The sequence below is a fragment of the Palaemon carinicauda genome, chromosome 15 (genome assembly GCF_036898095.1).
Source record: "Palaemon carinicauda isolate YSFRI2023 chromosome 15, ASM3689809v2, whole genome shotgun sequence".
In the NCBI taxonomy this organism is placed as follows: Eukaryota; Metazoa; Arthropoda; class Malacostraca; order Decapoda; family Palaemonidae; genus Palaemon; species Palaemon carinicauda.
The window spans coordinates 77222473-77237472 of record NC_090739.1 but is presented as its reverse complement, the minus strand read 5'-3'; the positions used below and the strand labels follow the sequence as shown (position 1 = coordinate 77237472).

The 15000-nt window shown below is 35.2% G+C and overlaps 1 protein-coding gene across 2 annotated transcripts in view; it reads left to right on the top strand.

Moving 5' to 3' along the window:
- Ire1 (serine/threonine-protein kinase/endoribonuclease Ire1) overlaps nt 1-15000 on the top strand; it is a 388825-nt gene that overhangs the window by 346739 nt on the left and 27086 nt on the right. For both annotated transcript variants that reach the window (XM_068388550.1, XM_068388551.1), the window contains exon 18: nt 8039-8224. In XM_068388550.1, the coding sequence (XP_068244651.1) occupies nt 8039-8224 (186 nt within the window). The remainder of the gene's footprint in view (nt 1-8038; nt 8225-15000) is intronic.

The following is a 15000-nucleotide window of genomic DNA, read 5'->3' as shown; positions in this document are numbered from 1 at the left end:
CAACACCCCAAACCTTACCAAGACCATGTGTCTCTTATGTTCTGTCCTCTCCTTCCAAGCCTATGAGATCTGGGAAATTGAGTTGGACAATGGCAGACTGTACCTCTTCTTTGGCTTCTGTATCTTTTCGTCCGCTGTCACTTTGTCTGTCTCTTTGTCCAGTCCCTTTGGCCCAACGTCTCTTTGTCCGATGAATATTTAGTCCAACTTCTTCTTGTCCAGGAGTTTTTTGGTCCAAAATCTTTTAGTCCAGTATTCCAGATTTTTGTTGGTCCTTCTAGTCAATAACTGTATAAGAAACCTGATAGTTTATTATTTTGTTAATCCAATGATTCCTCGGTAGTTAGGTTTCTGTAAAGAGCAATTTCCCAAAATAAACCTAAAATTTTGTTTTAAGAAAATTTTAAAAAATTAGTAATAGCCCATGAATCCAAAAGGGATTAACAACACAATGGCAAGATTTTTAACGTCATCAAAAGGAAAAGGGAAAGTAGCGGACGAAAATAATTACGTTTGTGATTTCCATCCCCACAATTCAAAATTGAAAAAAGATTATTGGCATTGTGAAAATAGAAAAGAATGCTCTGTGAAAATTCATACAAAGATGGAAGAAGATATTCCAAGAATAGTGCATATTTCAGGTGACCACAAACATCCAGCAGAAGTGGCGTTAGTAACAGCGAAAACCGCTGTAGCTGAAATGAACTAGGAGGCATTTAAGAGCATTTCAAATAGTTTGCATAACATTATATCAGAATGTGTAATGAGTCTTGGAAAAAACACCCGTGCTCAACTTCCTTCAATCCAAGTGCTTTCACGAACACTCCATAAGCACAGGAGAAAGGCCGACGGCTTTCCTACCATTCCTAGTAGCAGACATGTATTTGAAATCCCAGCTGCCTTTAGAAATCTGAGTAATGGGGAACTATTTTTACAGTTTGACTGGTTTACAAGATACCCATCGAGTTTTAATATTTGCAACAAACAGTGGACTAAGTGACCATGCAAAATATCATGTATGGTCTTGCGACGGAACTTTTAAGAGTGCACCTAATCAGTGGGCACAGCTATTTTGTATTCATGTGCAATTGGAGAAAACAGTTTTCCGGGACTCTATGCTTTGTTACCAGATAAAACAAAGTCACAGTTGAAAATTATGCAGCCTTTGGTTAACCCAAGTGAACTGATGGTAGACTTTGAAATTGCCATTCACAGAGCATTCAATTCTATGTTTCTAAATTGCTCAATTGTAGGCTGTTTATTCCATTTAGGACTGTCAATTTATCAGAAAATAACTGATTTAGGATTTAGAGAAAAATACAATACTGAATCTGAATTTGGCTTAAAAATAAGGAGCTTTTCGGTGTTGGCCTTTCTTCCAGTAGCTGAAATTGAGAAAGCCTATGAAGTGCTCAGTGATGATGAAATTCCTGGAGAATTTATTAGTTATTTTGATGTTAACTATATAGGTGTGGTGAGAGGTCGTGGCAACAGAAGAAGAGAGCCTCCATTATTTCCAATTAAATTATGGAATGTTAACAAGAGAATTGTCAATAACTTGCCAAGGAAAAATAATGCTTTAGAAGGATATCATTCGTCATTGAAGTTTTCTTTAAGTGGAACGTATCCTAATATTTGGCGGCTGATAAAATATTTACAGACCGAGACTGCTTTAATTCAAACTAAGATAACACATTCATCGTGGAGATACAGTAAATAAACACAAAAAAATATATTCAAATTAATAAGCGCATGCATACTATGGTTGCGCAATATGAATCTTATGAAAAAAATTTAATTTTTCAAGGCTGCAGCTCACAACCTTCACTCTTTTTAAATATTTTTAATTATTTTTGTTAAAATATATATATATATATATATATATATATATATATATATATATATATATACTGTATATATATATAAATGTCTGACATAAGTATTAAATACTTTTTTTATTGTAGTTTTCTTTTTTATATGTTGTACCTTTAATTAATATATATAAATCCAAATTTGCTGAGAAAAGCAGATGAAATTGAACAAAATAACTTGGGACAAAAAAAATCATTGGACAAACAGACGCTGGACCAAAGAACTCATGGACAAAATGACTTTGGACGAAGAGACTCAGACGAAAAGAAATTGGACGAAAAGTGGGCAAAAAGACTACACGCTTTTTTGTGATTCAGCCAGGCTTATTGTTCAGCCCAAGGAAGCTGTACGAGCAGCTGTTCTAACGCTTGATGACATCACCCCACGCGCAGCCATCCCTGCTCGTTATTAACTAATCCACATGTTGGGCACGCCAACAATACAAATCAAATAGTCATACCTATCTACAGTGACATTAAATCATGTGCTAATATTTTAACGCTTCAGAGTATTCCTCCGCAACATAACAATGCTAACGCACATTATGTTCCTACCAGAACCTCAGAAGCTTGTATACAATCAACACACCCCAGTGGGCATGGTAGATCAACATACCATTATTTCAAAGTTACCTCAGAGTTTTATAAACATCCGGCTAGGACTCATGAGGACAAAGCCCCGACTTGCGCTAATAGCTAATGGGAGAGTATTATTCTCATCGCAGGAAACTAAGCGAGATTTCTCTCCTGCTTCGCCTCCTCAAAACAGGAGTGAGAGATGAAGGTTCCTTTCTGTGACAGAAGCCCCCCACTATTATTTTGCGTCATGAGTCCTCTGAGACTTTAATCACAAAACATGATGCTCATAATAATCATACATGATGGGACCTTGAGCCGCCACTTTTTAAAAATACTCTTAACTTCAGTAGCCATGTTCCATGAGCCAGGTCACTGTCAGTTAACTTTATTACAAAGGGTAAGCTTGTGAATGATTTTTCAGAGAAAGCCTTTCCACTCTTGGAAACATGTCCAATTCGAGCGCCAAAATCCTATTCATGCTCCCGTTTGCGGAACTCTAGAATTGAGACAGCTTTTCCCCTTAGTCCTGAAGCAGCCTTTGTAGAAGATAATTACTTTGTCTCCAACCTGTTCTCACGAACTAGGTTTGCTTCGCACTTAAAAGGGTCCTAAGCTCAGATCTCCTCTACAGTCTTAAGGACTCTTTAGCAGTTTATAACAAGTGGGGTTGGACCGCTTCGGCTGCGTCCACACCCCAAATCTAACCAAGACCACATGTTTCTTTAGTTCTGTCCTCTCCTTCCAAGCTTAGAAGAGCTGGGAATTTGAGTAGGACAAAGGCAGACTACCAATTTTTGTAGTTTAGCCAGGCTTAATTTTTCAGCCATATGAAGCTCTACACGCCACCTTTCCTGTGCGTGATGAAACTTTCCACACGTGGGGCAAGCCAACAATACAAAGCAAGTATACGTGCCCATCTACAATGACGACACATCACGTGCCAACATTTTAATGCATGAGAGTATTCTTCTGCAACATAATGTTAATGCACATCATGTTCCTACCAGATCCTCACAAGCTGGTTTACGATCAATGCACCCCATAGGGTGTGGTAGATCGACACTCCATTATTTCAAAGATCCCCCTGTTTTTTATAAACATCTGGCTACAACTCTTGAGGACAAAGCCTTGACTTATGCTGATAGCAAACCCATGTCTTACACTAATAGCAAACACATTAATGTTCATGATCAGCAACACATTAGTTCTGGGCCTACTATTCGTAATGCTTCATACCAGGTCATGCACTTTTTTAGACCTTTCTTTGCAGGAACAGTGGACTGATAAGGAATGAAGCGCTTTTCCCCCCGTCCCTTGAATCACCTCCATCTGACACAGAGGAGGTGACTTTCATTAAACGCCATAGATGAGGCCCACACCGTAGGTGCCCTATGTGGCTGCATACAGAGAATTCTCTATTCTCGTAAATCAACCTCTGAGAGAGACTTCAACTCTTCTGCCTCACACTCTGTTGCTAGAGGCGAATGCTCTTATAACGGGAGTGAACAGGAATCCTCTCGTTCCTTCTCTGCCTCCTATTCCCGTCACAGTATGAATATCACGAGGGAAAGGAAGGACTTTTGAGGAAGAGTTAAGAGCCAGGTGACTGTTAAAATAGAAAGGCCAATTTTCCCAAAAGTGGAACAACCTTACAATAATGATATTACTATTAATGACTCTCCACAGAACCTCACAATGTGTGCAAGCACCAGCTCAGCTGATGTAATCCCTTTTGAGACCCCAGAATCAGGCTCAGAAGCCTCACACTTATTAAGGTTATGTGCCTCATCCGTCATTTAGATGGACTAGATGAGCCCCCTCACGTGCAAACCACTAAGAGACGGTGCACTATTGACTCAGTCTTCTCACAATCTCAAAGTCCTAAACACAGGTTTGATGTGGAGCTTTCTAAACAGACTTAAGATACTTTAGATTTACCGTGTTTCCCGTGTCATAAGACTAGAAATGTTAAGACGCACCCTTGAATTAACAAAGCAGATTTTGGAAAAAAAGAAATTGAGGATTTTACAAGCTATCTTAGCCACAATTCCTAGTCAGTAACTTTTCATATTTTGGGTGCATTATAAAGTGTTTAAGTTAATGTTAATGAGTTGCACGCCGATTATCCCAATGTTATTACATAATTATATAAGAAACCACTAAAGTCAAAGTTGCCACCACAACTACATGTTTAGTGTTTGGTGCTTCAAGTATTGTTTGCAGGAAAGCAGTGTTGCTAAATGTTAGTAATGAAATTTTGGTAAAAATGTAAAATTCAAGTGATATTTCTCAAATTCTTCACATAGTATACACATATTCACAGAAAATTAATTATTGATCAAATAAGCCTCTAGAAACTCCTCCAGGTGGAATATTTTTGCTGCTGTATGTGTGACTCTAGGTCTAGTTACTTTTTTGCTAACTTGGTAACTCTGCATTCAACTAACAAATATTTTTTTCAGAGATGTATTTAACAACTGTCTGTTTGTATTATTTCGGAACTCAGGCAACAGAGTCATTATCTATATATTGCTTTATTACAAAATATCAACAAAATATGAGAAAATAGATGAATACTGCATAAACAACTAATATGTCATAGCATCGTCTGCTAGATTACTGGTTGGCATGTTTGCTTGTAGAAGGGGATGGCAAGTCATCAGCTGATTAACAAAACAAACAAATAATTTTCTACTGTATTTCATTAAAAGAAGTACAATATAAAAATAAATGTATTTATTACATATGAATGATAATTGTAGGTTTATATTTTATGTCTGGTTAGTGTAAGTGCATGTATGTCATTAGATGGGTGTTTGAATGTTGTCAAACTCCACTATACAACTCTTTCCTAGTGTTAAGACGCAATATGATTTTTGGGGTATTTTTCAGAAGAAAGGTGCATTTTATAACATGGGAAATACGGTACTTAATACTCAATCTCAGCATTAGAAAATTCACTTAAAAGCCAGTACTGTAGATGTTTTTATGTACACTGGCGCTTTTCAGAGTCCACTCCCTATTGACGCTGATATTGCTACTGTGGTTCCATTGGGACCAGTCGATAAATTATCCAACCTCCCCTCCATTGGTTTGGGTCCCGAAATGACAAACATGGAGGTGGTAGCTATGTTTGCAATCCATGCCTTTCTCGTGGCTAGTAGGATAGTTTTTCGCTTTGCGGTGACAGAAAACTTAAGGGAAGAAGGGGTCCCTAGGCAATTTGAGGAATTATCTCGATCTGTGCTAAAGCCATAGAATTCCTTTTGCATCAGAACATTTACCTATTGGGTAACTGTATCCTAGAGAGGCATGACGCTGTCTTAGCCAAATGATCTAGACAGCTGTCTCCCAGGAATGCATTAGCCCTGAGAAATTCAGACTTAGTGAGTTCCCCTTCTTTATTCCCTTCCTCAGATGTAGCTTTGGCTAGAGAGAATGTAGAGAGGTTAAGACAAGCTCTTATGACAAGAAGGGCAATGGCACCAAGCTTGCCTGCTCCCCAGCATCAGCCAAGCAACTCGCCTTCTGAGCCAGTTCCACACCAAAGACAACTTTTACTCTCAACAGATTCACAACAGCCCGGGAAGTAAACCCCCAGACCTACCTTTCAGAGAGGATATCCCTCTATACGAAGAGGGCGTGGTCGCAGAGGCTTCCACTAGGCAGGGCATGCCCCCCAGCTTACCACCAGAGAGGGGGGATGCCTACTAAGCTTTTGGCTAAGGTGGCAGGACTTTGGAGCTGACCCTTGGACAGTAGGAACCTTCTGTTCAGGATATCGAGTCCATTTTCATAGCCTGTCTGCCACCTCTGACCAGGACTCTTATATTCCAACAATTTTATATGAAAAATTCAGTAAAGGACCTCCTTTTATTACCAAAAGTTTACCTCGTTTTCCGCCTTATTCCCTTGTTAGGTTAGGAAATGAATAAGGATTCAGAAGTAGGGTTTCTATATCTGAATTTTACCCTCTACAAGAATGCTGTGACCTTCATTATTAAAGGCTTAGTAGCAAAAACACATTGAGTTGGATTTAAGATGCGTACGGGACTTGAAAGTTAGGATTGATGATATTAGGAGTTGTTACTGCTACTTCTGATATCTTTATGAATATGTCTGTGGATAACCAGTGCAGCTCAGGGACATACCAAACCAGTGTTTTTCAAATGCTATTTGATGGAGCCCTGGTTTTCTTATAAAGTTTGCTGGGATTTAGGTCCTGAAGTCATCAGCTGCTAACTATGATTTTAATTTGATGGACAAAAGCTTATGGTATATTAAATTTCTTACCCCTGATCTCGATATTAATTTCTAGCTCTGTCGTTCAGTTAGTTTTTTTTTATATTTTATAAGATTTTTCATAATTCTGATCATTCTTTGCTTTTAGATCTTCCCAGACTGTACCATCCTGTATGTAGTACTAGGTATGCACTTGATGTTAACAATCTATTATCTTCATCATTAGACTTAATACCAGACAGTATTGTAGAAGTTTTATTCCACCTGTGAACAGATTGTTGAGAGATCGTCCTATCTTGGGATTGAATCAGTAGAACTTCAAAAGTCAAACTTATTACAAATGCTCTTCTGTTGAATAGGCTAACATAATTCCTATATCTGTAGTTTATGCATGACTGATCTATTTAATATTTTTACTGATTGAGATGTATTTGTATTATTTTATTCATTACTTAGTGTATAGCTTTACTACACTATTTCCTTTCTGCACTGGGCTGATTTCCATGTTGAAGCCCTGTGTGTTTGTAGCTTTCTGCTTTTCCGGCTAGAGTTATAGATTAGCCAGTAATGATAATACTGTAAGGATAATAATGGTAGTATGTGATATTCAGTTTTAATCAGTTCTTAAAATGTGTATCAGGTAATTTTGTATTAATTAAAGGTGAGCTTAAGAGTGGGAGTTGTTTTTCTCTGCTACTCAGGGAAGTTTTTATTTAGTTTTTTCCTTTGAGAATTATGCAGTATTGAGAAAAAAAGGGAGTTACTCTTACTTTCAGTTCAAGTAACTTTTATTCTGTAAATATTTAAATATTGTTCAAGTTTACAGGTGCCATTTTCGGTTGGTTTGTTTAAAATGTTTGCGTTAGGATAGTTGCTATAGGACCTTTTTCATGACTTTACCCAGCTCCATAGAAGTGTGGGATTCAGCACTGTTTACCCCAGTTAACATTCATTAAAAATAATTAAATTTCAGTGATAAACTTTACTATATCAGTACTTACCCGGGTTATTGAAATTCTCTGCATACCCACAAGAGGTTCTTTAGGTTTGAATTCAGCTTCCGATATGAAGTGTCACCAAGCTGATACTGTTTACCATGGTGTGCCAAACTATATCATTGTAGGAGGAAAGGTAAATGGAGTGAGGGAGAGATAATTATTTTTATTATTTTTTGGTAAAAGTAAAAAAAGGGAGAGCTTTGGAAAGCAAGCATACTGAACACAATGTAATTACAGTATTGAAAAAAATAAAACATCCTACTATAAAATTCTATTTTTTATTTCACGATTGGCCTCGTATAATAAAGTCCTCCAAGCCACTGTATAGCTTATAATCTATATTTTCAGAGAAATCACTACAGAGAACTAAAAGAAGAAGCTCGAATGGTATTTGGGCGCATCCCAGATGAATTTGTTTACTACTGGACTAGTCGTTTTCCAAGGTTGTTACTCCACACATGGTGTGCAATGCTGTGTGTAAGAAATGAACCCATATTCTCAAAATATTATGATTCTCACTTCAGTTTTCCCCAGGTGAGTGAATATTTTACTCTCATTAATATTGAGGTTTGCAATTGATTTTACAAAGCCTGTAGCATTTATACTGTACTGGATCTGTCTTCTTAATACAATACTACCGTATGTTTAACTTATTAGATATAATAAAAACAAGGTTGCTTCATTCAAGTTGATTTACTTGGCTTTTGAAATATTTTTTACTTTCTATTGTCACTTAATAAATTATTTTTGCAATGTAAGCATAAGAATTGATAGCTTTTTTAATGAAATTTTGGCATTTTGATAACCACAGTCGCTGATTTATTCATGTCCATCATCTGGGGTCAGTATTCAGTTTTGTACTAATCCTTTTGTAGAAATAATAGGATTGGAAATAATATACTTTTTCCCATGTATGTGTTCTGCTCAATAAGGAGTCAACTCTGTATTGGTTATGTATGTACAGTATATATATATATATATATATATATATATATATATATATATATATATAAGTGTGTGTGTGTATGGGAAAAATAGAAATATTAAAAACATTTAACAAACCAAAAAACCCAAGGCATTCATAAGCACAATCAGACTAAAAAATGAGGAAACACTAAAGAAAAGAAAAATTATCAAGTTGATGAAAAGAAGACTTGGAACGGGGCACTGACGGGTATTTGCTTTAAAAGTTGAAAATGGAAACATTATAAACAAGAGAGGGAGTGATAAAAATTGCTGAAGACTAAAATAGTGATGTAAGAAATAACTTTGCCAATATAATTAATTAAACACCTGAGCCGGTACCAAAGGTAACAGTAGGAGAAGTAAAGAAAGCATCGAAAGTCATAAAAAAGAGGCAAAGCAGCAGAAGATGGTCTAACAATTGATGGAGGAGATTTCATAATACTGTAGTAAAACTCACTGAACTTTACAAAAATAAAATGTTTGCAAGAAGGGTCTATGCCTGCAGCTTAGAAAAAAACTTTATCATTATATTTATTCACAAAAAGGGAGACATGAAAGACTTGAAAATTACTGCCCAGTAAGTTTACTCTTGGTAATATATAAAATATTTACAAAAATCATACTAGGCCGAATAAAATGAAAGCTAGGCTTTATTAAAAAAAATAGAGCAGGCAGGTTTTAAAGCAGGTATCCAACAACTGGCGATATTCCTGTATTTAATCAACTAATGGAAAAGTCAAAATAGTATGACAAACCACTGTGTATGGCATTTATAGACTATGAGAAAGCTTTGAATGCTATCAAAATGTCAGCAGTATTGAAAGCCCTTCAAAGACAAGGAGTATATTAATCTTATGCAGGTACAGCATTGACAACTGACCATATCCGTGTAATTAATCACCTAATTGAAAAACCAACAAAGTATGACAAATCACTATGTATGGCATTTATATACTATGAGAAAGCTTTTGATTCTGTCAAAAACTTTATTTTACTTGCTTAGCTACAACCCTAGTTGGAAAAGCAACAGGCTACAAGCCCAAGGGCTCCCATTAGGGAAAATTGCCTGGTGAGGAAAGAACATAAACAATCTACAAGAGAAGTAATTAACAATTGAAATAAAATATTTTAAGAACAGTAACATTAAAATACATCTTTGATATATAAACTATTAAAACTTTAAAAAACAAGAGGAAGAGAAATAGGATAGAATAGTGTGCCTGAGTGTACCCTAAAGCAAGAGACCTTTAACTCAAGACAGTGGAAGACTATGGTACAGAGGCTATGGCATTACCCAAGACCAGAGAACAATGATTTGATTATGAAGAGTCCTTCTCCTAGGAGAGCTGCTTACCATAGCTAGAGTCTCTTCTACCCTTACCAAGAGAAAAGTAGCCACTGAACAATTACAGTGCATTAGTTAACCCCTTGAGCAAAGAAGAATTCTTTGGTAATCTCGGTGTCGTCAGGTGTGAAGACAGAGAAGAATATGTAAAGAATAAGCCAGACTATACAGTGTGTGTGTGTGTGTAGGCAATAAGAAAATGAGCTATAAACAGGGATAAGGATCCAATTTAGTACTGTCTGGCCAGTCAAGGAACCCTTAACACTCTAGCAGTAGTATCTCAACGGGTGGCTTGTGGCCTAGGTCAACCTACTACCTAGCAGTATTGAAAACCCGTCAAAGGCAAGGAATATATGGTTCTTATGCTAGAGCACTTGAAGATATCTGTACAGGAAGTAAAGCCATCCTATAGCTACATAAAGATAGTGAGAAAATTTGGATCCAGAAAGCAGTTATACAGGGAGACCCCATCTCTCCTAAATTATTCCTAGCATGCTGAGAAGTTTGTGAAAATTTAAATTGGAAAAATGTAGGAATTATCATTAATGGGGAATACCTTAACAACTTAAGATTTGCAGATAACATAGTTGTGTTTAGTGAATCATGAGAGGAATTGCTAAAGATGATAGAAGATTTAATAAAGCAGAAATGTAGGCCTGAAAATGCATATGAGTAAAACTAAGATAATGTTCAATGAAAATGCAGATAGATGACATACAAGGGTTATTGACAAACTTCTAGAGATTGTTAATGAATATATATATATATAATCATATGAGAGACAGTAAGTATTTCCCCAGGACATTAGGCTAAAATTGAAATAAGGATAAGCATAGGATGGAGAGCTTTTGGAAAACAAAATGAGATTAGGAAATGTAAAATGTCATTTTCTCTTAAAAGAAAAGTATTTAATGAGGCGGTCCTACCAGTTTTAACTTGAGCATAAAAAAAACTTGGACCCTTACTAAAACCTTAAAACTTAAGCTAGTTACAATTCAGAGAGCTATGGAAAGAATATTGATGGGACTAACACTTAATAGACATAAAAATAGCAATATGGATATGAGAGCAAACTAAAATAGAGGATATTTTAACATCTTATAAGAAAAAGAAATGGATGTGGATAGGACATATAATAAGCATGTCAGATGAATAGATGAACATTAAGAACAGAATGGGTCCCTAGAGATTGCTTAAGAAGCAATGGAAGGAAGAGAAGATGATGGATTGACGAACTAAGAAAGTTGGCTGGTATGAACGGGCATAGAAACTCTATAAACAGATGCAAGTGGAAGGACATATATGAGGCCTTTGTTCTGCAGTGGACTGACAATAGCTGATGATGATGATGATGATGATATGTGTATATATTATTATTATTAGTATTAGTATTATTATTATTATTACAAGCTAAGCTACAACCCTAGTTGAAAAGACAGCATGCTATAAGCCCAGGGACTCCAACAGGGAAAAATAGCCAAGTGAGGAAAGAAAATAAGAAAATAAATAAACAATGGCACTACCCAAGACTGGAGAAGAATGGCTTGATTTTCGAGTGCCCTTCTCCTAGAAGATGTGCTCACTATTGCTAAAGAGTCTTTTCTACCCTTACCAAGAGGAAAGTAGCTACTGAAAAAATATAGTGCAGTAGTTAACCCCTTAAGTAAAGAAGAATTGTTTGGTAATTACACTGTTGTCAGGTGTAAGAAGAAAGAGAAGAATGTAGAAAGAATGAGCTAGACTATTTGGTGTATGCGTAGGCAAAAGGAAAATACTGTCTGGCTAGTGTATATATGTACAGTATATATATACAGTATATATATATATATATATATACACAGTATATATATATATATATATATACAGTATATATATATATATATATACAGTATATATATATATATATATACAGTATATATATATATATATATATGTTATATATATACTGGATATATATTCCTACTTTATGTAAAAAAAATGCTAATAAAACTAGAATATGCTACACTGAAAATAAGTCACACAGCACTTGCATTCAACCTGTGCAGTGTTCAAGTGATTTTTATGTCATTTTGTTTGGTCTTTGCTCGCACCCCGCCCCCTCCTTCTCAGACCTTAACTATTTCACTCGCTGCACAATACTCCTACCAGCATCATCAGACATTTATTTTTGCAGTGAAAATGTACCTTTTAAGGAATTGTTATGGGGGATGGGTTAACAAGCCCTGAAGTTTCCTTAGCTGCCTTATCTACTCATGCATTCCCATCCACCCAAACATGGGGAGGACCCCAACAAAAGTGAACACTGATATTCTTCCTAGACTGCAAAAGTACTGAACAGTCCTGCACCTCTTGTACTGGATGATGGGATGGCATAATATGTTTGAGAGTAAAACACCATGGGAATTCGTAAAAATTATATAAAAACTACTTTGATTACCATATTTAGAAATATGTTGTAGTAGTTTGCGTACGGTGGCCAGATGTAGCATGCAGACTGCCTAGTGTCCGAATGCTGACCACACTTCAAGGTTTCACTGCACAAAAAGAGACGGTAGAATACCCAGAAATCTGGGTAAAAGGTAAACAATCAAGGATGAACTGGGCACTGGGCACCACCCCTTGATTTTATACTGGGAAAGGGGACCCAGCTAGAACCTTACTTGGCTTTTATCTTCTCTTGCTTTGAGCTTGCTGAATAAACATGTAGTATGACTGCTGATTTAATTCTGGAAAAAATCAGCAGAAGTTATAAATAGCTTGAATCTCAGGTTAGATTTTATAAAAGTATCAGATAACAAAAAATATAATTGGTGGCTGAGAAGGGGACACAATGGTGTTGTGGAAAATACACTGTTTACAAAAACATAAGAAATATTTATTTTGAGAAAGGAAAAAAAGATAGTGGGAAGAAAGTACAGGTCTCCAAAAACCAGAAGCAGAGACATAAATATATCCAGGCAGAGCCTCTTAGGATTCAATCTAGAAAATATTTAATCTACATATATGTAAGTATAATTAGTATATACTCTACTGTATATCTAGGCTAAATTCAAATGTAATTTGACAGATCACTTCAAATAGGATCAAAGGGATTGTAAAACAATATATCCTATCTCTACATTCTCACTTTAACATCAACCATAGGATTTTATTTCACTAAAGTGTCCACTGAACTAATATCCTAAGAATACCCCACAGTAAATTATGGCATGCCTTCACCTAGCACTCTGTTCCTCATCACCAGAAATGGTATAACTGTATGTAGAAATAAAATAGTTAACACTATCACTGAGGTCAAACTTAGCACTCTCAAATTCCTCTACAGTGCCCTGTCATTAGCAGGATACTCAGTTTTTTTTTTCTTTTTTTTTTTTTTTTTTTGAAAAGGCATCAAAGGTAGAGGGGAGTCCCAATCACTCTTGCTGCCTATCTTTAATTCAGATAATTTATCCAAATAAACCTGTTCCTTTTTTGACAATCTTCACCATATTAGTAATTTCTAGCCTATAATCCCTGCTGGGTGCAGGGCATCGTCACTCAGTAGTAAAAGAAATTTTTGAGTTAGGGACTGAAGGTAAACAAATTAAACAGTATAAAAAAACAAATACAATCTTCAGTAAAAATAAAAAAAGTAATACATCTAGAGATAATTTGTATTTCTCCTATATTTTTCCACAATGTTGGACTGCGAGAATTATTGCATACAGCTCAGCAGTAAATACTAAACAAGTGGATGGAAGTTTGTATATCATCAATACCAGCAAAGCTGTACTAGTCAGGGCTACCCATACTGGGTTGGTTTCCTGTGAGCGATCAGACAAAAGTCTCTCACTATCACCAATCCGCTGTTTACCAGTTTAGCGATGAAAATTGACGAAAACTCCAAACATGGATAAGGGCATGGATAAGGCCTTTGTCCTGCAGTGGACTAGCAATGGCTGAATTTGTTCGTTTGTGTATATATATATATATATATATGTGTGTGTGTGTGTGTATAAATATATATATATGTAATATATATATATATATATAATATATATAATATATATGTATATATATATATATATATATACATATATATATATATATATATATAGATAGATAGATAGATAGATAGATACTGTATACACACACACACACATATATATATATATATATAAATATATATATATATATACACATATATATAAATATATATATATACATATATATATACATATATATATATATATATACATATATATATACATATATATATATATACATACATATATATATATATATATACATATATATACTGTGTATATATATATATATATATACTGTGTATATATATATATATATATACATATACATATATATACATATACATATGCATATACATATACATATACATATACATATACATATCCATACCGGTATATATATTTTGATAAGTAAAATCCCACATTCTCTAAAAAGAAAAGTATTTAATCAGATTGACCTACCAGAACTTGAAGCCTTCTTAAAGCCTTAGAACATTTGATAGTTACAACTCAAAGGGCAATGGAAAGATTAATGATGGGAATAACATTAAGAGAGAAAAAGAGCAACATGTATAGGAAAGCAAACTAAAGTAGCAGATATTCTAAAAACATGTAAGAAAAAGAAATAGACATGGGCAAGACGTATAATGAAAGTAGTAGATAATAGATGAACATTAAGAATAATATAATGGGTCCCTAGGGATTGCAAAGAAGCAGAGAAAGGAAGAGAAAACAGTTGATTAACGACTTAAGAAAATTTTTTGGTATAGACTGGCATAAAAAGATACAAGTGGAAGGACATGTCTAAGGCCTTTGTCCTGCAGTGAACTTGTTACGGCTGATGATGATGATGATGACTGTATACTCTGCATAATGTGATTTCATTTCCACAAGCTCATTTAATCTAAAGTTAATTCATATTATTATTATTACTTACTAAGGTACGACCCTAGTTGGAAAAGCAGGATGCTGTA